A 22,668-nucleotide genomic window follows, 5' to 3' on the forward strand; every position below is an offset into this window, starting at 1 on the left:
TGTACATCTGTAGTCCTTTTCATTGTTTCATTTAATGGCATTACTAAAAAAGATCTACACCTTGAATTAGGGATATCACAAAAACAGAAATTTGCCAAATTAGTATCTATACCACTAGGAGACCCTAGGCTACTCAAATCTTTATTTACGATGTACATATTAACATAAAATGGATATTTGCATAAATGTGACCATGTTTTGAACAAAAATGTACTTCTTTAAATGTTCTACTGCATTTCTGTTTCATTTGCCCCTCTCCCCTTGATCTTGTGTCTTCATTCATTAGAGACGGAAGCTTCTAAAGCATATTAAAACTTGAATATTCTGATATTCCGTGAGTGAACTTATATGTAAATTTTGGACACTTTTAGGACCGTGTCTGTTTGTATGTGTGTGTGTGTGACCCCAGTGGAACCCCTTTTTCAGTACATTTGGTCTCATTAGTATACTATGAAACACCAGTATCGAGATTCGAATTGTGGGCTGAGTGTATCATAACGACTCTAATAAATTATAAATTATACATTTATAAATACATTTCTATATCAGGTCAAAAATGGGTTTTTGAAATTTAAAACTGTGTCGCTAGTACATGCAATACACTCCTGTGGTAGTCAATGAAGCCATTTACACTGGACCCGTGTCACGAAACATGGCAGAATCAAGTGCAAATATATGCATCAGGATTTTTTATGTGTGCCGTGCACGGCATTGCTGCAGTTTGTAGGTGGAAACAGCACACAATGCAGAATTTGCAGTATTATATATGTAGCATTCTTGCTAAATGTACAATCTAGGCCAATAAACATCTTACAAACAGCTCCATTGGAGCTAAAAGTAGCAAGTGGCTGAAAGCTCCACAACAGAACGCTATTATTTTAAAAAAGCTAAGTCAAATTTAGTCTGCATAAAGTTTATGCAAGCAGAACACAGACAAAAAAGGCCTGTAGCATGTATACATCTCACGGGAAAAACTGAAACCACTAGCCTGTGTCGCGACCGTGTGTGAAATGACAAGTGTTCCGGCACAATGCCTGCGCCCCACTTCTTCTGGTGTAAAATGGGCTCGCATTTACTCTATTTTGTGGAAATTACTGTCAATTATTTAATATAGGCATTATGGGTGAATCCTTTATCATTTCAAAAGATTTTTTAACATTCTTTTGCTCTAACATAACTCATAAAACATTTTTTTAAATATGTTTTTTTACCCTAGAATCACATTGTGACCTTAAAATTGTATCAAAGTTGAAAAGATGTGCACTGTTACATCCTTAATATCACACAAATGCCTTACAATGTTTGGATTAGTCATAATTACAGATCCAGAGAATTGGTCAAAATCCAAACAGTGAAACACGATGTTCATTTCAGCACATACTCACAACAGCAGCCAATCAACATACAGAACTCTCTTCCAGGTTCTATTAAGCTCTTTTAAAAAAAAAAAACAACTATTGCCCTGCCCATCAGTCATGCAGCCATTTTTCCACACCTCTCTCTCTCTCTCTCTCTCTCTCTCTCTCTCTCTCTCTCTCTCACTCTCTCTCTCTCTCCTCCAGGATCTCAGAGCTGCATATTGGTCTTCTGTTCACTTTGCAGCAGACATGATGCGGTAAAACCCCCTCCACCTGTGGGGGGAGGGACGGAGGGAAGGAGGGAGGGAGAGGGATTGTGTCAGGACAGGCAAGCACTGATAGCTCACTCACTTTCTTGTTCAAATAGAAGGGGTCCAAGTCCTCCAGAGGCACTGCCAGCATTTCCGAAGGAACGTCCCCGTAGATGAAGGGCAGACTCTTCCCCGCCTCCAGATCGCTGTTGGGCTTAGGGCCACTGTCGTCGTCATCATCGCGGTGACTGCTGTCTGATCGGGGTTTGACAGGTTTCTTTTTCTTCTCCTCGGCGATGCGCTTCTCGATGTTGGCCAAAGTCTCCCGGGTGAACCTCTTGAAGCTGTCGGGGCCTGGGGGTGCGAGCAGCGGCGCAGCCATATTGTCATCCTGCAGCAGAGCCCTCTTTATTTAGAAGCCATCCAGGACAGCGAGCTCTGAGGATGGGGTGGGGGTTGCAGAGACAGAGAAACCATGGAAAAGAGAAGATCAAGGGTTATTTATTACTATTATGTTATATTTCATAAAACAACATCCATAGCCTAAACAAAAAGTGTCAAAGAAAAAAAGTCAAACTAACAGATTTTTGCTACTATAGAGAACCCTTTGTGAAAGGTTCTGAAAAAAAAAATGTTCCCAATATTAAAGGATAATAGGCTGGACACCTTTCCATTTGTCACATTTTGCTTAATGCCAATTTTCTCTCTTAATAAGGCTGTGTTCAGACAGCAGGGCATATTTCACATAATAATCTGCATCTGAACTGCAAGCAATCCACCTGTGACAAACTGACAAGGAGCAAAGGCTCTTCATGGGTGGTGTTAAGGGCAGGAACTTAAACAATACATTGTATTTCACGCTAAACTGCATGATAGTTTAGCTAAGACAAGAAGGTGGTGCACCATTCGACTGTGCAGCACTGCATGGACAAACAAAATTATAATGGAGGAGTCATAATTCGGAAACCTGAACTATAAACTCAACGCAAAGTTTAACGTTTGAAGTATAAAACAGAAAATCTAGTGAAGCCAGGTGAGTTTTGGAAGTCAAACTAGAAGTCTTGCCACAACCAGCGAAGTATGCTTGAAGAAAAAGGAAGTGCATTTCATGAATAGAATACCATCTGTGAAGCCTGGGGGTGGACATATCATGCTTTGTGGTTGTTTTGCCACCAGCGGCATTGGCAATATTGCACAGGTGGAGGGGGGAAAGTTTATGATATCATATGAAATCCAGAACAATGGTTTACAAATGGCTACATAAGAAACAATGTGAGCCTTAAGAATTTTTGGGAGTTGAAAACTACATCTTCTTTTTTTTTGGAGAATTCTGTCTTTTGAATGTTTTAAGATTGTCTTAAGAATCTACAAAAAAAAAGATTCTTCAAATGCAAAACGTTTCCATACATTTCACATCTTCTTTTACAAGTAAGAAATTTATTATGATTTTGAATATGTTTTTCTTTCGTTTTCCATTCCACTGAATTATAATGGAAATCATTTTAATAATAAATGTCTAAAGTTTGTTCTAACATATAAAATGCAGAACAATGGCTATATTACAAACGGCCACATAAGAAAATAGCATTAACATTAATTCTTAAAAACATTTCCATGTTTATCTTCTGATTATTTAAAAAAAAATATTTTAGAAATCTGTCTTTTTATGAACATCTTTCATGAACAATGACACTGGCCTGCTGTAAAATTAGAAAAATTAAAAACAACTCCTGTTTAAATAGCAAACATGCTAAAATCTACAAAAAACAATACAAAACTTCATTTCTAACCACTACTAAACAACAAAGGCACTATATGGAAAAAAGTATTGGGACGCCTGATCATGTACTGTTTCTTTCAAAATCAAGACTATTAACAAAGAGTTGATCTTACTTTTGCTGGAAGCATTGCTATGAGAATTTGATTGCATTCAGCGACAAGAATATTAGTAAGGTCAAGATGTAGGATGATTACCACCTCACCTCATCCTCAACTCCTCAAACCCATTCCAAAGGTACTGAATGGAGCACCATCATTCCAGAGAACACAGTTCCACTGCTTTACAGCTCAATGTTGGGGGGCTTTGTACCCCACTAGCTCACACCTGGCATTAGGCATGGTGCCAATAGGTTCCTGTTTATTTGTTTCAGAGAGAACTATTCTATTGACAATACGTTTCTACAGAGGCAACTGCATATCTGTGCGGGCAATGGGTGTGACTTAAAGTAGCTGAATGCTTTTATTAGAGTGTCCACAAACATTTGGACATACAGTGTAGCCATTTTCTACGGAAACATGTACAATAGCACAATAGCCGATAAAGATAAAAAAAAAGTAAAGAAGAGAAAGAAAACCTTCCCCTTTTGTGTGTTTATACCTTCACACACGTCCTAACAGATAAATTCACACATTCAGACCAATGTGCTCACTCTGTTCATATATGAGTCACAAACTGCAATACATTTTAACACTAGCCATTAATCTTACTTCCGAAGCCCCACCCCCAAACCCTTTCTGTCTCATGCGCTCGCACACACTTTCATTATATCCATTAAGAAGTGGATGACCAAGCAGAATGATACTCAACTCACTCTGTGTGTGCAAAAGAGAGAGAGAGGCAGAGACAGAAAGAGCAGACAGAGAGAGACAAAGGCACAGAAAGAAGGAGAGACAGAGAAAACGAAAGCGATAATGGCAGAGAGAGAGAGAGAGACAGAGACAGAAACAAAGAATAAGAGAGACAGAGACATATATCCGTTATATCAACAGTTGATCGCTTTTTTGTTTACAAATGATCCCCAAATCAACAAATTATCATTCCAACTTCAGATCTCCAGCACTGTCTAAAAAACTGGCTTTAAGCTGCATGTTTCGATGCGACAGCCACATGTTTTCACCGGACCAGACAAGAACAGTGAATGACCCTGACTGACTCAATGGCTAACTGATGAGGCACACATGAGCAAGAGTTTTAAGGCACGTCATGCAGTGTAGGTGGCTCCCTCAAAGTCACAAAGGACAAAGGTGTTCTGGTTTTTCAACAATGAATATAATAGAAATAAATGACATCCATAAATGACCCACTGTCATTCCACTAACCAAAGAGAGTTAGTTACCCAATAGTACAATAGAGAATACTAATACTAATAGAGACATAAATATTAGGACTCCTACTCATTAATTGATTCTTCCAAAATCAAGGTATCAAAAAAAGAGTTTATTTTGCTTTTGTTGAAGTAACTATCCCTACTCCACAGCTCAATACTGTGGAGCTATATACGCCTCTAGCACATGCATGGTGTTAGGCGTAGTGTCATTACATCCATGTTTACCTGCTCCAGAGAGTCCTATTCTATTGGCAGTACTTCTCTACAGAGACTAGACAAACTAGTGTGTGTTTTGCATTTCTGTGTCAGCAACTGATGCAAGTTAAAGTAGCTGGATGCATTCATTAGAAGGGGTGTCCACAAACATTGAAACATATAGCGTAAAATATGGCCATTGACACAAAAACCTTGTATCTCTATTTTTATATTTTTCCATAATTTGATTTGGTACTTTTTCTTTAAACTATGTCAAAATGTACCATGATGAGTAGACCAGTAGAAATGCTCAATGTTTCCATTTAAAATTCAGTAATAACTTAACAAGTTCACTATAAGTTAACAATCTGCTCACTACAAAACAAGAAAGCCTACTTATAAACGTTTAGGCAATAATGACTTTGATCAGGCGTCTGTTGTTGGATGGACAGAAAGCTGAATTTTGCTTGAAAGTTTTTAGCTTTAGGTTTAGTGTTGTACTGATACCAATACCGTATCGATATCAGCACCGATACTGGCACTTACACACTGTATCGCTATCAGAAATAGAGAGCCCCAATACCATGAAGCTGATGCCCTACTTTTTTTTTCTTTCTTGTTTGCATACTTTATGAAACCAAACACAACCAGTTTTCATGGAACATTTAATAGAACTTTTACATTTATAGCACTTTTGTCTCCATGTGGTGTTTTTTTTTTTTTTTTTTTTTTTTGGTTTTAAAACCAAAGGTTGAGATTAAGCAGCTTGTTTAAAGGCCACACATTAAAGTTTTACACAGAGACGATGTGGAATTTCTGCATAAGTACTTTGTTTTCAAATTGTAATTTTTTTCACTGCTCTGAAATGTAAATTTAAACACCAATTAAAAAGTTGTTTGTTCAAGCTTAGCAAGATTATGCTTCCCTACTTGCACGTGTTTCTCCACTGTGGCAATTTTAATTTTTTCATAGCTCTGAAACTTTTCAAATGTGCAGTTACTCAACCAGTAAATGCTGTTCTTTACATCTTATTGTATCTTATTTGGGATCAGATATAAAAAAAATACAACCTATAAAAAGTGGAAAACTATAAATATCAGAAAACTATAAATATCAGGATTTATATCCATCTATCCAGTATTTAGTTGGTCAGAGTTGGTATCAGATTTGATTGCATTTAGCAAAAAGAGTGTTAGTGAGGTCAAGATGTTGGATGATCACCACCCTACCATACTGGACAAGCTACTGAATGATCATTTCAGACAGCAACATTTCAGACAGGGGCGGAGCCAGACGTTTTAAACATCCAGGGTTTAGCCCAAATGTCTAGAACCATACATTCTTTAAAGCTTATTGTATGTTATTTGGGATAAGATATAAAAAGTACAAACTAGAAAAGGTGTTGGTCAGAGTTGGTATCGCTACTCAGCATCGGCAGATCATTGAAAACCTGGGATCATCATCGAAAGGAAAATATGAGTATCGGTGCATACTTAGTTTATTTCTGTGGTTTTGGATCTGTAGTCCACTCGCTAAGCTAGCCTCTGCTTAGCTAGCTAGCTCAGCTACAGATCCAACAACAGATCCTACAGATCCTGCTGAGCTACCGACCCGTGTCTGGTGTTGGAGTAACAGAAAGGCGAAATACATCCAATTCTGCCATGATTGGACTCGTAGCTGGCTTAGATACCTTAGCTAGCAGACTAAACACCCCAGCACAGACTACTACAGCTAACTGAGGAATCACCTTGACTATATCCAGATACGCTATGCACAGCTTAAAAGTGGATATACCTAATATAGGAGTTCCCAATCCTACTGCTTGGGACCCCATGCTCTGTACACTTTGGGTGTGTTTTCACTACTCTAACACAGCTAATGCCATACAAAATAAGTCTGTTCATTAATGCTAGCACAAAAATGTGTATAGTGATTTATTACATGGCAATTTCAGCACAGTTCTACAAATACACATGCTTTAGCATATGCAATTCTTTGGGTAGTTTGAGCTATAAATGTTAGTGTGTTGAAGCCAAACTGAGTTAAGTTAGCAGTAGTAGGATGGAATTAAATTTGCATGAGGTCTTGAAATCCTCTTTCACAGGTGCTCCTCTCTGACTTTATTTCCATCCAGCTCAGTGTTTTTGTCCCTCCTCCTCTGAGAAAATTACAGGCTGAATTACCAAAAGCTTTTTTGGAACACAGTTCCATTGCTCCACAGATCAGTGCTGGGGGGTCGTCCTCTAGCCCACACCTGACATTAGGCATAGTTGTAATAGATTGCTGTTTATCTGCTCCAGAGAGTCCTATTCTATTGGCAGTACTTCTCTAAAGGGACTAGGGACAGCTGTGTCAGCAAATGTTACAATGTAAAGCAGCTGAATGTATTAATTAGAAGAGGGTGTCTGCAAACATTTGGACATATAGTGTAGATACAGTCATTATGTTTCAATAAGACCTGTGTACTGCATTTTCAATTGCAGTTTCTAGCAAAATACACTCTGAAAAATGCTGTGCTTAGCAATGCAGTAGCCAAGCCATTTCAGGAAATAATTGAATTATACATGACACAAAGCATATGGCGCCTCTTCGGCCCAAACACCTTCCTATTGATCAGTAGATCAGTTGTATAGTCCAATGCTGCTTTTCAACCTTTGCAGTCATGCACTCTGCAGACCCTCCAATGCACTGACTCAACAAGCATTGCAAAACAGTGTCATACATCTCAACAATTCCCACTGTCCAGGTGTTCAGTCCACACCTACAAGCCTACAGTCAAACCCCCCAAACATCTTCTCTATAGTACACATAATACCTTGGATGCACAGTAGCTGCATTCCAAAAGCTAGGCTGCGGTCCAGACGGGCTGCATTTCTAGACCGCCACGTCATCAAAAGCTGTTCCAATCAGAAGGATCCTTGGATTACAGCCGAGAAACGCAGCCTACATTCTGACGATTTTTGAGGATGCTACCATGGCACCCTTCATTCTTCTGTCACTTATTATTATTGTGCACAAACCTGACCTGAAGAAAGCCCAAGGGTACTGCTACTGTTACTTTAGCCCATCAGACACTCAGTACTCACAGCCAACAAGCAATTCGAGTTGTACTACAGGTCAGTGAAACGCACAGTATTTAGGGGTGGGTGATATGGTGTAAATATAATATCACAATACTTCTAGAAAACGTTCATAATGTACAATATTGTTTGATGTTGGTTAAGCTGGACAAGACCAAAAAGAACCCCCCAAAAATGCCACAACTATAACTAACACACAGCGCTGTGATAAATGAAATTTATTACGATAACTGTAAATGTGGTCACAATGACCAGCCCTGACAGTAGACTACACTTAACAAAATGACACATGGTTGCAAATAAATAGCACATGTTACATCAGCACATCTGCTTTGCTTAAGTTCACTCGTTTTGAAAAGAATGGTGTTCATGTAACCCTTTTGATTCATTTGCAACTGTGTCACATTAAAACCATGAAAACTGACAGTGCCATTTTTTCAGTGCACGTCTTTAGTTGCGAATCTGTTCAAGTGGGTGTACACTGAATGCAGTGTTGTGAAATGCACTGGGTTAGGACAGCATTTCATTAGAAAAATAACACATTTATTGCCAGCTTACTATTATTAACGTTATCACAGTACTGCAATTGAAAACACACTTTATACCTCAATTCCTACCTTACCCTCATCACATATATATATATTTATAGAGAGAGAGAGCGAGAGAGAGTGAGAGAGATAGATAGATAGATAGATAGATAGTTTCCTACTCTTCCCATCTCATCTTTCTACCTTGTTTTTTCCCCATACGATCAGACAGTCATGAAAGCATTCCACTATTCCACTTTATTAGTATGTGACTAATAAACTTTCATTCGATTTAATCTGATTTGAACAGTATTTTCCCATCAAATGTCGCAATGATGACATGACTATAGCCTTGGTGAATGTTCCATTTTGAATAATGTAACACAAATAAGTGCCTGAGTGCATGCCTTTTTGGCTGCAGCCTAGACTAGAAGCCCTTATTTCATGACCTATGTAGTGATCTATATAAGGAGTAGGCAGGCTAGGAAATTCTCGCTAGCTTTTACAGGACCTAAATGATGTAACAAGCCATCAAGCCATCAAGTACACTATAGGCTACTACTCAGACAGTGTGGACCAGGCCTTTCAGACATAAGGATTACGTTACTGCAGATCAGTAACCTGTGGACCACTCGAGGACCACACAGCCATGCGAAACGGAAGAGACTATACTCGAGCAGTTTCAGGTTACAAACGGGCCAGTGCCAACCTCTAAATCTCCTTCCTCTGTATCCAGAAGGAACGGCGTGTTAAAGGAACCGCCGCTCAAGGTGATACATGAACGACACGCTGGGTCAGACAGACCCCGACTGCTCCTCCAGTCTCTGATTGCGACCGTAATCTTTACTGTAAGGTTTTTTTTTTGTTTTTTTTTACCAGGATCGTTTTTAACATGTATACAGCCTGTAGTTACAAAAGCAACCCCAACACAGAGCAGAAATTCAGGGCTACATGCTACTCACGTGTGCGCCCAAATGTTAATCCCGCGCGCCGTCGTGCCGGGGGCATCCAAAATGTGAAAACACTCCAGAATACTCCTAGAGTTTCTATCCTATCACGACCAACCTGAACAGGATGTGTGTGTGTGTTTGCGCTGAAATCAGTGCGCTAAACAGGTCCGGAGCTTTCTAGATGCCATCTAGTTGTCGCCTGACTCGCCTCCCGAGCGGCCAAAGACTGTATGAGTGAGTTACAGCAGCAGCATCGCAGCGCTTGTCCTGCAGAAGGAAAACGCTGTTGTTGGACCTTGGTAATCGTTGTGCTTCGTTGGCTATTGGAGTCCGTACACAGGCGGCAGTGGAGATGGAAAGTGAACGTTCAGCTTTAGAGCTTGAGGAGAGATGATGATGATGGTGGTGGTGGTGGTGGTGGTGATGGTGGAGGGAGGGGGGGGGGGGTGAATCGATTGAGAAGCAACGGAAAGGAAGGGGGGGGGGGTGAGTGGTAGAGTCAGCCTCTTATCCCGCGCAGAGAATAGCCTAAAGCACTCAGTATAGAGTTAATCACTCATCTAGCGCGCGTAACCCGTTCACCGTTACTCGTAACGAGCTGCTGCCAATGGAGACAACTGCTTTTTTTAAGTCTCTGCAAAATGTGAGCAGCTTTGCCACAGCGTGTGCAGCGCTCCAGTGCTCCAATGCTCATGAATGGGAGAGAATATGCAACCAGCAGCGCGCGCCTCCAGCCACGGGTCATTCAGGGAAACGCTCGTCATCACTGGCAGGAGAAATAGGGCTTTATATAACAGTACACGACTGCACAAGTTCCTGCCTGGCGTTCATAAACTTCACACCTCTGAAAACTGTCTGCAAACCCCCCGATTTCCTGAAGCACCCTCCTAATCCCATCCCATTCCCACATTCCCAGCCTGGTCATTTGCGTGTATCGTAACATTTCACGAGCTTCTACTTCTTAAGCATGTCGTTGGAAAGCGCTGACCCTAGCAGGTGTGTAGTTATTTGTGTGTATGTGTGTGTGTGTGTGTGTGTGTGTGTGTGGCTACAGGCTCCGGCGCGTGGGCCACAGCCTCTGGACTAAAATACTGCAGTGGAGCGGAGGGGAGGCACGAGCCCAGCCGGTGAAGCTGCGAGACATCTGCGACTAGCCAATCACAGAGAACACCCAACGCTACTGGAGGAGGAGGGAGGGAAGGAGGGAGGAAGAGGGGGAAGGGAGGGGGTGTCTCTGCCTGCTTGCCTGTCGCTTCTGCAAAGCTTCCATGTGCGCTTTGACATGAGCACACCAGAACAGCAACGACTTTATTTTGGCTTGAGAAAGCACCACACCCGTGCACTACCCGGCTCTCCCACGTTCACCCCGCAGTATGAAGCGGGTGGGGTTTGATGGTGCGGGGGAGGAGTGGGGGGGTGGGGGGGGGTAGCTCAGGCAGAAAGCCGCCCCCCCCTCACCTGCCTTAGTTTTCACAACACAAAACCCATCCCGAATAAGTATGGCGAGGGTGACTGGGAGGCTGAAAGGGAGGAGGGATGCAGGAGGCAGGAATGATTGTGTATGTGTACGTGTGTGCGTGTGTGTGTGTGTGTGTGTGTGTGTGCGTATGGGAGGGGGGTCTTAAAAGCGAGCTGCCACATTAGAGTTTTTGGGATACTGCGTTGCATAACAGTGTCATGCATCACACCAAAGCCAAAGTGATGCACGTCTTTCATTCCGTACCGGACACGTGCCCCACCCCTCAGCCCCCCACGCGCAAAGTGTTTTGACCAGCACCAAAGTTTGCGGCGTCCTGACTTTGCCTGTCCCACTGTATGACTTGCGTCTATGCGTATTGCACATTTCCACAGCACGCGCTAATGTCAGTCCTTTCTCCGGCGCCAAGGCCAACACCCTCCGTTCACCGGTATCCGCACTGCATCCCCCCTCTCTCCTAACCGGCACCGCAGCATGCACTACAGCACGACCGCGCTGCCCTCGCCGTCTTCCTGCGTTTCTCTGCGCTTCCCTGGCAGCGAGCCTGTGCACATCTCCGCGCGCTGAAAACATGCTGCTCTGCGGCAGAAGCGCACAGGCGGCTCGCGGCTCGCGGTCACCCCGCAACAACACGCATCCATCCGTTCCCGCAATTAATGGACAAAGTCTACTCACTTTTCCCGCATTAAGAGAGATCCATACAGGTTGTCGCGTCGCTAAGGATGTCGAAGGGACCCGGGAGAAACTGCGGATGTCGCCATATTGTTGCTGCTCTATCTTCCTGGCCAGTGCGCGCGGCGAGCCTGCATAATTGATGACTCTCAGCAGATTCTTAGGGAGCGTCTACAAACGCACCCCTTTCCGGAGCAACGGAAGGAAAAGCCAGGATACAGTACTCGTCTGAGTCAAATTACAGTAAGCTTCCGTCATTTGGAACGAACTGAAACGTACATGCCGTCCTAAAGGCCCAGGTTTTGGCGTTTAGTCCATTTTCAATATTTCCTTGCGATATGTTGGACTAACTAGCAACTGGAGTCAGCACCTGCAGGGAATTTTGAAGAACCCACAAGCATCCTTGAGCAAGAAGCTGTTGTCTTGTAACATTTCATAATGATCTGAAAAACATGAAGCTGACATGAGTGTGAAAAGATCTGCAAAAGTGTCAACGAGTTTCAAGCCGAAAACTTTCAGAAGGGCCTATAACACACACAACCGCATAAAAATTACTACCTATTCATATAATGTATTAGTAACTATTTAGAGTGCATTAGGAGGGATCTTATCATTCTGCATAATGGAATATGCTGAATAATAAGTCATACTGAGTCACATCACATCACTACAACATGAAGAATGCATGTATAGCCTACTATTTATGCAGTCAATATAAAGAAGGCCCAGTTTTCCAAAAGAATTGTAGGTGTAATCCTCCTTACTGGGAGAGAGTGTGTTTAGAGAAATTTATACTAAGATGTAAACAAGTTTTAAACTTTCATGAAAGAGTTAGGGGAGATGATGGCGATGGGGGTGTTTGAGAGTGCAGCAGTTTCTCCAATACAGTGCTGTACATAAATACATAATATGGTAGTTATGCAGCTATACAATGTTTAGGGAGATATTATATGATGGTAAGTTGAATATGGCTATTAAAATCAACAGTATGATCACACTTATTAGCATAACTGTGTTTGTATGCTATGTCTATGCAGTGTTTTGTACAATGTATGTGTTTGTATACGCTTCTAGTAAAAGACAGGTCTAGGTTGGGTGATATCTACTAAAATATTATTGAAGTATACAGTATTATGGAGTGGATTAATGATGTTCACATAACCCTATGAAAAAAAAGTAGCAATTATACTTGAGTGCAGATTGTAGTTGTAATGATTACAGCCCTAAACGCATATAATTTTTCTGGAAAACTAGTGCTGGTCTTTCTCAGCACACCTAACCAGTCAGTGAACTCCCACACTACTAATCAATAAGCTAATTTACTAGAGAGGTATGGAACAGAAATTTGATATGTCCCAAAATTGTAAATAATGTCATTTTTTTTTTGTTTGTTTTACACCATATTATTCAGTTTACCTGATTATGTTATCCGTAGCCATGGTGGCTGTTGTACTACAGACAGCAGAACAATCTGTCCATATTTGAGAACAGCAGTTCTAAGTTGATACAATAGTGGATATGCACAGGGGAGCTGAAATGCGATGTCCTCATATAAATGTCTGGAGGCCATCTAAGGTAAAGCTATTAAAATGCTTATCATGACCTTTCCACCACAATGTGCTCCCAGATTAAGCTTGTTATAGTCCTTATTACAGGGGTCTTGAACACTGGTTCTGGGGGGCCGGACTCCAGCGTATTTTTTTCTAAAACAATTACTAAGCATGGTAATAAGCAGATGAGTTGAACAAGGTGTATTTAAGCAGAGAGACCCCTGCCTTATTATAACCCTTGTGTCCTCATGACCCTTAATGTGCTGCCCAGAGATTTTAAAACAAAGGTGGGATACAGACCAACAGTTGTGCTTGAAATAATTCAACCCCCATTGCAAATTTGATTAGCAGAATTGACAAACATTCAGCTGTATGCACCAAACCAATCAAACAATTTAAAAAGCTCAAAACAACTAATAGAACAAGTGCTTTCTCCAAATCCAACACAAATGCCACGGTAATGACTTCTGCAGTTTCTGCCTTCTTCAAATCTGGGAAATCAGGAAATCCTAGGAGAATGTAATGCCTTTTGTGAGGAAGCTGAAGCTTGGGCATCATTGAACCTTTCAACAGGACAATGATCCCATAGCAAAGTCCAACAAGGCTTGGTTTCAGAAGAAGTCCTAGACGGTTCTGAAGTGGTCATCACAGTCGCCTGATTTTAACCTCACAGAAAATATTTGGTGGGTTTTTTGAAGAGGGCGGTTGCAGCACGCAAGCCCAAGAATATTAGTGAACTGGAGGCTATTGCCCATGAAGAATGGGCTAATATTCCTCAGGAATACTGCCAGAAGCTGGTGTCTGTCTATGCCTCACATTTCCAGCAGGTCTTAACAGCAAAATGGTGCTCTACTAAGTACAGAAGACACTTGTGATAAAAGAGTTCTTAGACTGCAGTCGTCATTATAAGTGACAATTTGTGCTGAATATGGAGAAAGCACTTAGCTGTGTTGAGCTATTTAAATGAGTCTTGTATGATTGGTTTATTGCAAACAGCTGAAATTATGCTTATTAACCTAATTTGCAATGGGGGTTAAACAATTTTAAGAGTAGCTGTTTCCCTTGGTTGGATGGTTCTTTTACAGTCAAGCAATTTATACGGTGTCTTGGGAATCTTGGGTGCTCAAAAACTTTTTCAAGGGAAAGTTAGCTCATTGGTTTATTTGCAAAGAACCAGAGGAATCTCAATCAGTTTGAAAAAGTTACACTTAAAGCAACATTATGTTGCAACCTAAAAGGAAGAATGGCGTCTCTGTCATTGTCAATGTGTGTCAGGTCCAGAATGCTGCTAATGCACTATGTAACTTTGGTGGAGATCCTCGAGACCTCTTGCAAGAACCGCGTACAGTTCTGGATTATACTTCCCACATCGAGTGTTGCACAAATGATGACGGACAGGCCACATGCTCCTCACAACGAAAACACAATTATACTCACTGTGTGCACAAACGTATCAAAAGTCTCCACTGCTTGTGGACTTTGGCAAAAACCAAGCTTAACACTGCGTTAAATCCTAGAATCCTGTACAACTACTCTACTGCCTCAGTCCACATGCTGCTTCCTCAGACGTCAGTTCTGTATTTCTCAGCATGCAAACATGATGTACAAGTGTACAGCTGTCCAGGAATGTTTTAACAGCAAGAGCATGTGTGATTAAGAATGGATATGAAGTGCATCAATGAATTGCATAGCTCTTATCTGAAGTTAGAGATGATTCACTGATATTTTATTGATATTTAGTCTGATAAAGTTAAGGGACTGTGTAATACAATTTGTAAGTGATGTTTCACATAACCATAAAACACATTTCATAAAACACATTTTAAAAAGTCTTAAGCTTAAGGACTGTTCTGCAATTGTGACACAAGTATTAATTAATATAAACACATGAATTTGTATTTTTTGCAGATAATAAAAATCTGCATATGTTGTGTGAATGAACTGTGTGGCAGGTGCAAAACATTCGCCTTGATCTTTTTGAAAAGGGTTCTATATAAAGGGTTCTAATAAGTGTTTCACGTTTGTTATGAGAAAAACTTTTTTTCAGTGCTATATAGAGCCCCTGCAGCTCTGATTATTTAAATTAGTAAATTATTCAAATGTTATCGCTGCCAGAAAAACATGTTTTGACATGATGTAAATCTGGCAGCTGTTCTCTATATTGTTTTGGAATATCATGATTAATGGACCAATAGAAATGCTCATACATGACTTGTAGTAAAATATCTTTACACTGACTTCCATTAACTTCCAAGTTAAGAAATATTTTGCCTTCTCATGTAAAGTTGCTATTTTGGACATACAAGGTTGTGATCTAACAGTGAAGATATAATACTAAGAGAATTTATACACCTTCCTCAAAATATAAATACATGCATTTTGTTCTTCCAGATATTCTTCATCTTTCATCCTGACTGGTCTGTCTTTCTTGTTCGTCACACCCCCACACGTCTGTCCAATCACCAATCAAAAGGAGGTCAGGGTTGACATGGTTGACATGGTTACTGCTGTTATAAATCCAACCAAAAAAAATTAGCTCTATGTGAGGCAGGTATGCTAATGTTTGTCAGGTTCTTTAGTGAACATTTTCTTAACCCCTTAGACCCTGCATGTAAGCCCACACATCAAGTCTCCACTCTCAGCAGTTTCATAGAGCCAACAACCGAACCCGTAGGGATTCCACAAGATATGTTCAAGCAAATGATTGCCAAATAGTCATTTCTGCATTAGGATTAACAACGGAACAATAATGGCTTCAGTGGGTTAAAGCAGCATTATGTAGCATTTGTACCTTAAAAAATACAAAAACAAAAAAGTCCAAAACCAAAATCATACAGTGTGTTTACATGCATAATTTTGTCAGTAATCACACAGAAATATGTGATGTGAACTTCCTGCCATGGCTTTTTGTAAACATGGACCCACTTTACTGGCAAATATAGATATGTTTTAATGTAATTGTAATTTAATGTAATATGTTTTTTATTGTTTCTAATAGTATGCAATGTTGCAGCTACTCCAATGCTGCATGCTAATGCATGCTCAATATGCATGCTCAATATCCCTGCAAAGACAGAGATGAGCTTTTGAACGACTGTCTCCGGTTATATTTACATGCATGTTCCAGAAGAAATCAGAGTAGGTGTATACATGCACTGAGAAATCTGATTACTGAGCTAAAATCCTCTGTTTAACAGATTTCTAGGACTCAATCTAAGAAATCAGAGTATGCTGTTTACATGACTAGATTACTGACAATAATTTCTTACCTTTTCTAATTTCTTTCAGTTTGCGTCTCATCAGTCAGCCTTTGTCACATGTTAACTGTTCATCATCAGGGCGTAATTTTGGAGGTACTGTTACAGTGAGCGGTCCAGTGAAAGTAGAAGCAATACTATATATTTATATATGCATTACTTATATATAGCCTATGTTGTTTGCGTTGAACAAAAATAAAACTGGAGAAGATACCCATAGAAAGACAAAATCAGCAAGGATGCCAGGGATTGTTATTTGGATACATTGTCATCTATCAGCAACACTGATCCATATGACCCAACTGTAAAAAGATCCAGTTTGTTTACAGCATAAGTGCTAAATGTATTCTTATTATTATTATTATAAGAAGAATACATTTAGGCTTTAACAGATACAAATACAGTTCTGGAATACAGTCATAAGTAAACCAGAAACATTGTAAGTAGTAATTAAATAAACAAGAGCTTGTCATCATCATGAAACTAAAGTCTGATATAGTAGAAGCAGTAAAGCAGAAAATTGACTGCATGACATTTTACAGTCTGAACAAGACCGGATTAACCCATCTCTGACGCCCTGTCTGAGTGTCTGTTCATTAGCGTGGCTAATCCTTAACAACACACGGATATAGCGTCAGTGTTATATACTTTAGGACACAGAAATCAGCCCTACACACAACTTAATCCAACCATTTCACCCATGAAAGGATGCGTACGATAAGAATCACGACAGTATCGGTGAAATAAAACACAAATATGTGTGTTAATACAGAAACATGTGAAAGTATGAACCACAAGCCAAACAGCACAGTGGGCGGAGCATTAGCGCCTTTTTTGCAGTGCTAGCCTGCTGATTGGTGGCATCCTCACGCTCCTCCTCCTCTTTCATTTGTACCCGGAAGTCTGCGTGTTTATTAGTGTTGGCAAAGTGGGCGCGTGTGTGTAGTTTTTCTCCTTTTGGAGAGCAAGATGTCGATTTTAATGCATGTCTGCACTTTGGTGCTGAAAATCCTCACCCTGCCTCTGCAGGTGGCGGAACTGCTGGGCCTGTACCGATTCTACAAACGCGTGTTCCCCGTCCTCATGTACAACATTAGCTTCTCGTACAACAGCAAGATGAACGAGAAGAAGCGCGAGCTGTTCCGCGAGCTGCCGCGCTTCTCCCCGCGTGGGGGGCCGCTGCGCCTGCTGGAGGTGGGCTGTGGCACCGGTGCCAATTTTCCGCACTACCCAACCGGTTGCAGGGTCACCTGCACCGACCCCAACCCTCACTTCAAGAGTTATCTGCAGAAGAGCATGGACAAGAACGACCACCTGGTGTACGAGAACTTCGTGGTGGCGCCCGGAGAGGACCTGAGGGTCGTGGAGGACAACTCTGTGGACGTGGTGGTGTGTACACTGGTCCTGTGCTCGGTTAAAAACACCCCCAAGGTTATCCAGGAGGCCAAAAGAGTCCTAAGACCGGTAAGCAGACTGTTGCGCATTATGTAAAAACTTGCTATTTAGAGGCTCAGTTTTCTGTGTACACTGTACTCCTATTAGGATGTTTGCAGAAATTTCGTGAGCAATGTAGGCTAATTTACATGCACTCAGATGCAGTTATAATATAAAAAAAACATACATCAATTGTATTACAAAAAAGCTTTATATATAAAGCTATATATATATATATATATATATATATATATATATATATACACACACGCATACATATATACACACATATATATATATATATATATATATATATATATATATATATATATATGTATATATACATGTATATGTGTGTGTATATGTATGCGTGTGTGTATATATGTATGCGTGTGTGTATATATATATATATATATATATATATATATATATATATATATATATAGTGGAGAGTAGGACCATGGCAATAAGGCACCCACAGTAACCTTACTGTTTTGTTTTACAGGGTGGAGCGTTCTTCTTCTTGGAGCATGTGGAAGCGGACCCCTCAACCTGGATATACTTCTTTCAGCATGTTTTTCAGCCTTTTGTGTACTGAACACATACATGCACAACTGCAATAAGTGTCATAATACACACAGTACCATTCAGGGCTGTAACTATACACACATACTTTAGTTTTGATGATTTTCATTGTGGTCAAGATTCGGTTCGATTTTTGAGAATGGGGTAAGCCTCCAAAATGGCATCCCTATAATTTGTAAGGTTGACTGTGTGCATAGTACAACCCCTTCAACTTTACCCTGATCAGATGCTCCTGGTTATCTAGTTGGTTGCTGACAGTGATTTCCACAAATATGACCTGTCTGAGACTCTCAAAAGAGCTTTAATCCTTAATCTTAACATTCAATATCTTTATGCACCCCATTATTAGACCTTTACTACTTGTCCATAGAAGAATATTAGCCATATAATTAACCCATATATAAATAATGTGCTAAAGTGTCTTATTCAGTTCAACAATACTGTACATTCTTCCTTTGCACCAAAGATCAGTTCTGTAGCTCCTTAAGGGGATTTTGCAACTCTAAAAATAGTCTGTAAGCAGGGCTTGTATTGGGTCAAAGTGGAGCTCAGCCACTTTTAGTTTACATTAAGATTATTAGGTACATTTATCCTGTACCTACACTTACTCTCCATTTTATCAGGTGAAAATGTAGAGACCCTTTGTAGGTATACAAGTTTAATACTAGCCAGCGAGTCTGTTGCTATAGACAATTTGCCGTAGCCGTTAAGTACACGCTTACTAATTACACTGCACTTACTACTTTACTTATTTTATTAGACACATCCTCTACTCAATTGATCACCAACCCTGCTCCTGGAAACCTACCTTGCTGCAAAATTTAGCCCCTAACCCAACCAATCCTACCTGATCCATCTAATTTCTACCTTGGAATATTTGAGTAACAGAATTAAGTGAGTTGATTAAGTCAGTTGATTTAAAGGTGAATACTATGGGGAAGATGGATCTCCAGGTGGAGGGTTGGTGAACACTAGGGATGTTTTTGATTAGTTGTTTCCTTCCTTACTGTAACATTAGGTAAGCCAGTTACGATGTCCTTTAATAAGGTAGTTAAATTAACCATGTCTTTATACCAGTTTTTATTAAATTTGATAGCCAATTAGTGTAATTCTGATGTTTCACACAAACATCACATTGTAATAACTAAAAATGCTTGGAACTGCATATTGCAACGGTCTTCTCCACAAACCTGGTTACAGGTTCTCGTTCCAACCAAGTGGGAGAACTCTTTGTAAATGTTTAACCACTTAAACTCACAGATTAAACAAGAGAATTAGGAGTGCTTCTGCTTAGCTTAAATGAACCTTAAATGATACCTGATTACATGCCACATGCAGCCCTCTGTGGAGAAGATTAGTGACTCAAATTAAACAATAAAATGCATTTAAGACCCCCCCCCCCCCACACACACACACACACACATCCACTAACCGCTAATTTAACAGAGTATAATAATACAAATTTTCAATAATACTACAAATAATACAAATGCTCTATAGTGTTCCTACACTATAAAAGTAGTGAGACTCCCTATCTTCCAAATCCCAGGTTAACCCCTGATTAGAGCGGTCATATCTCTGTGTAGGAAAAAACACACACACACACACTAGTCAAGTGTTTGTACAGGATGGCTTTGACTTTGATACTGTTGTTTCTGGGGATGCATGTATGGATGTGATGCATGGTCTGGTTGTGTGTTGTAGATACTACTTCGGTGATGGTTGTGAGACCACTCGTGCTACATGGAAGCACCTGGAAGAAGCTGGTTTCTCTGACTTGCAGCTACGCCACTTCCAGGCCCCACTTTTCTTTCTCATCAGACCACACATCGTTGGCTACGCTGTGAAGTAATGCCAGCACAACCAGTCAGACCTACGACATGAATTCAGATATATATTTTTATACATTTTGTTACTATAATCCAATTAGACTGTGTAATGTACTTCTTTGTTTGTAAATTGTAAGATTTTCTTTTTAAATGAAGGCGTTGGTGTGGCCGATATGTAAATCCACAGCTGAGGTATAATATTTCATGACATTTGTAAAAAATGTAGTGCCCTTATTAACCTTGCATGAAATATGCATTTATAATATCTTACATACTGCACCAGAGTTTACCATCACATTATCTCTGAAGTGACCAGTATGGGTGTTTGAGAGATGATGAAATGCTACACTGCCATCTAGTGCAGTGGAGGTGTAATGTGAGCTTTTCCAAACAAGTGCTGCAGCAAAGCACTAAACACAAATATGATCTTAATCAGAATGCTGTGCTTTGTTTGCTTTGCATAGTGCTGTGTTAGATGGTCACAAGAGATCACAGAGCATTTGTCAAAGGTAGCAAGGGTTCAAGCAGTAAATGTTTATGTTTAAATGTTTCATGTATAAATAAAATGAACTTTAATTTAAAATATATATATATACGTTATAAATGCAACATGTTAATAACAGTAAGAGCTAGCACAGTGAAATACTATTGTCTTTATTATAAGTCAAGTACTAGTTCTAAAATTACTGGCAATAAAAGGAGCATAAAATCAACCATTACTATTGCACACGTGTGAAATAATAAGGGCAATGAAATGAATAAAAGTCAGATTTTGTACCTGCACATTTCATAGTAGAAGTAGCTAAAAGGCCTATTAAACATTCACAAGAACAAGAATAATAGCATGCTAATACCACTTGCCAACGCATGCCAAGGATGGCCTTAGAAATGAAAAGAGGGCACCCATGGTTTAAAAAACAAATTAGCAATACATGGCACAAAGTAATAATATAGCCTTGTGAGCACCTGTTTATAGTAATGTATTGTGAATTATTGCTGATCTAGAAGATCTGAGAGATGTTTTACTTTACTTTTCATTTGAAAAATACAGGGAAATAAATCCAATGCACACATGTGTGTCCAATACTGTGAGTTCTGGGCTAAAACAATTATTTTTTGAGAGGTCCGTGTCCATGTGAAGGAAGTGTCATGAAAATATCTGAGCCACAATAAAGCTTTTGCTTTAAGTAACGCACATGTCAATGATATTCACATGTGATCTTATGTGATGAGTAAATTAATTTACCATGACCATAATGTGCAAAGACCTTGTATTGTCCAAATGGCTACGTTACATGAGAATCCATTCCTTCATTTCTGTTGGTTTATTCATAAACATCTGACACACTGTAAAGGGCAACTGCCAGATTAAAAGCAAAAAGTGGAAAACGACAACATGGAGATAACCCTAACCCACTTCAGACCGCAGGGCTGGAGCAATGTTGAGGAGCGGCTAAACCGTCATTGAATCCCACTTAAACAAAATCTAATGCTAATGTTTTTGTTAGATGTTCCTTCTCTTCATATTTGAAATAAGGTAGTTATCAATTGTGTTTATCAGAGTTTAAATTTTTCAGCAGTTTTATAATTTGTAACTAGCAGCAAATATGTTTTTTTGTTATTTGAGTTGCACTGTCTTTGACTGAGAAGAAAGCTAATATCTCCCCCTTGTGGTGAAACATCAGCCTTCTCAGAGGTGTATGAGTAAGATACAGACCAGGTCAAGCTAGGGGTTTAAGTAAAAATCGTAACTAAAACTCTGATCTCTCCTCTTTGTAAAGGCAAGAGTACATTAGTTCTTTCCATACATGTGTTCATTTATATCAGTCACATTGCTGAGACTTAGTTGTTGTCTTTAGGACTGTTACACTTGCAGATGTTTAGGGCTTTACAAACACATGAAGTAACTTGCTCTTTCTTTGTTTCTCTTACTCAAGTATTTTTAAATATCTACTTTTACTACTTCTATTAATAAATAGTAACGTACTGATTGGCTACTGTACTCACTGGTTTCTACAGTTAAAGTCCAGAACTTTCTTTATAATAAACAAATTCCAATTTGTAGTTAGTACTATAAATCATAGTACTTTCCAGAATGTGAATAATACAATGGCAGCTTCCCCCACAGTGATTGTATGAGAACCCAATGACACAATGTAACAGAAGTGTGCTGTGATGAACAGAAATAAAACTAAAATGCTTTAAAGATTATTGCTTTTTATTTATATTTATTTATTTGAATGATTTTTGGAAAAGCATTCAATGTCAGCACGTCACTGTCATTGGGTATGAGTATTTTCTTTCCTCTGCATCAGCAGATATCTAAACAGCATGTGCCTGAATCTGCCCCTTTCCATAATCATCACCTGTGTCTTCTCCTCTCACTCCTGATTCAC

The 22,668-nt window shown here is 39.9% G+C and overlaps 2 protein-coding genes across 4 annotated transcripts in view; one reads left to right on the forward strand and one right to left on the reverse strand.

The window, feature by feature from the left end:
- scn8ab (sodium channel, voltage gated, type VIII, alpha subunit b) overlaps nucleotides 1–11,757 on the reverse strand; it is a 67,055-nt gene extending 55,298 nt beyond the window's left edge. For 2 of the 3 annotated variants that reach the window (XM_072684449.1, XM_072684447.1), the window contains exons 1-2: nucleotides 11,621–11,757; nucleotides 1,710–2,047 (exon numbers count right to left, since the gene is read on the reverse strand). In XM_072684449.1, coding sequence (XP_072540550.1) covers nucleotides 1,710–1,991 — 282 coding nt within the window. In that variant the 5' untranslated portion in view covers nucleotides 1,992–2,047; nucleotides 11,621–11,757. Of the gene's footprint in view, nucleotides 1–1,709; nucleotides 2,048–9,480; nucleotides 9,673–11,620 lie in introns of those variants that run through there. The other variant, XM_072684448.1, reaches the window with a different exon arrangement.
- A 5,568-nt stretch (nucleotides 11,758–17,325) lies between these two features.
- Nucleotides 17,326–20,985, forward strand: LOC140560189 (thiol S-methyltransferase TMT1B-like). Its single transcript, XM_072684450.1, has 3 exons — nucleotides 17,326–17,888; nucleotides 18,364–18,449; nucleotides 20,148–20,985. The coding sequence occupies exons 1-3, from the start codon at nucleotides 17,394–17,396 to the stop codon at nucleotides 20,293–20,295; spliced, it is 729 nt and encodes a 242-aa protein (XP_072540551.1). The 5' UTR covers nucleotides 17,326–17,393; the 3' UTR covers nucleotides 20,296–20,985.
- The last annotated feature ends 1,683 nt before the right edge of the window (nucleotides 20,986–22,668 follow it).

This window comes from Salminus brasiliensis, chromosome 7 (assembly GCF_030463535.1).
Source record: "Salminus brasiliensis chromosome 7, fSalBra1.hap2, whole genome shotgun sequence".
In the NCBI taxonomy this organism is placed as follows: domain Eukaryota; kingdom Metazoa; phylum Chordata; class Actinopteri; order Characiformes; family Bryconidae; genus Salminus; species Salminus brasiliensis.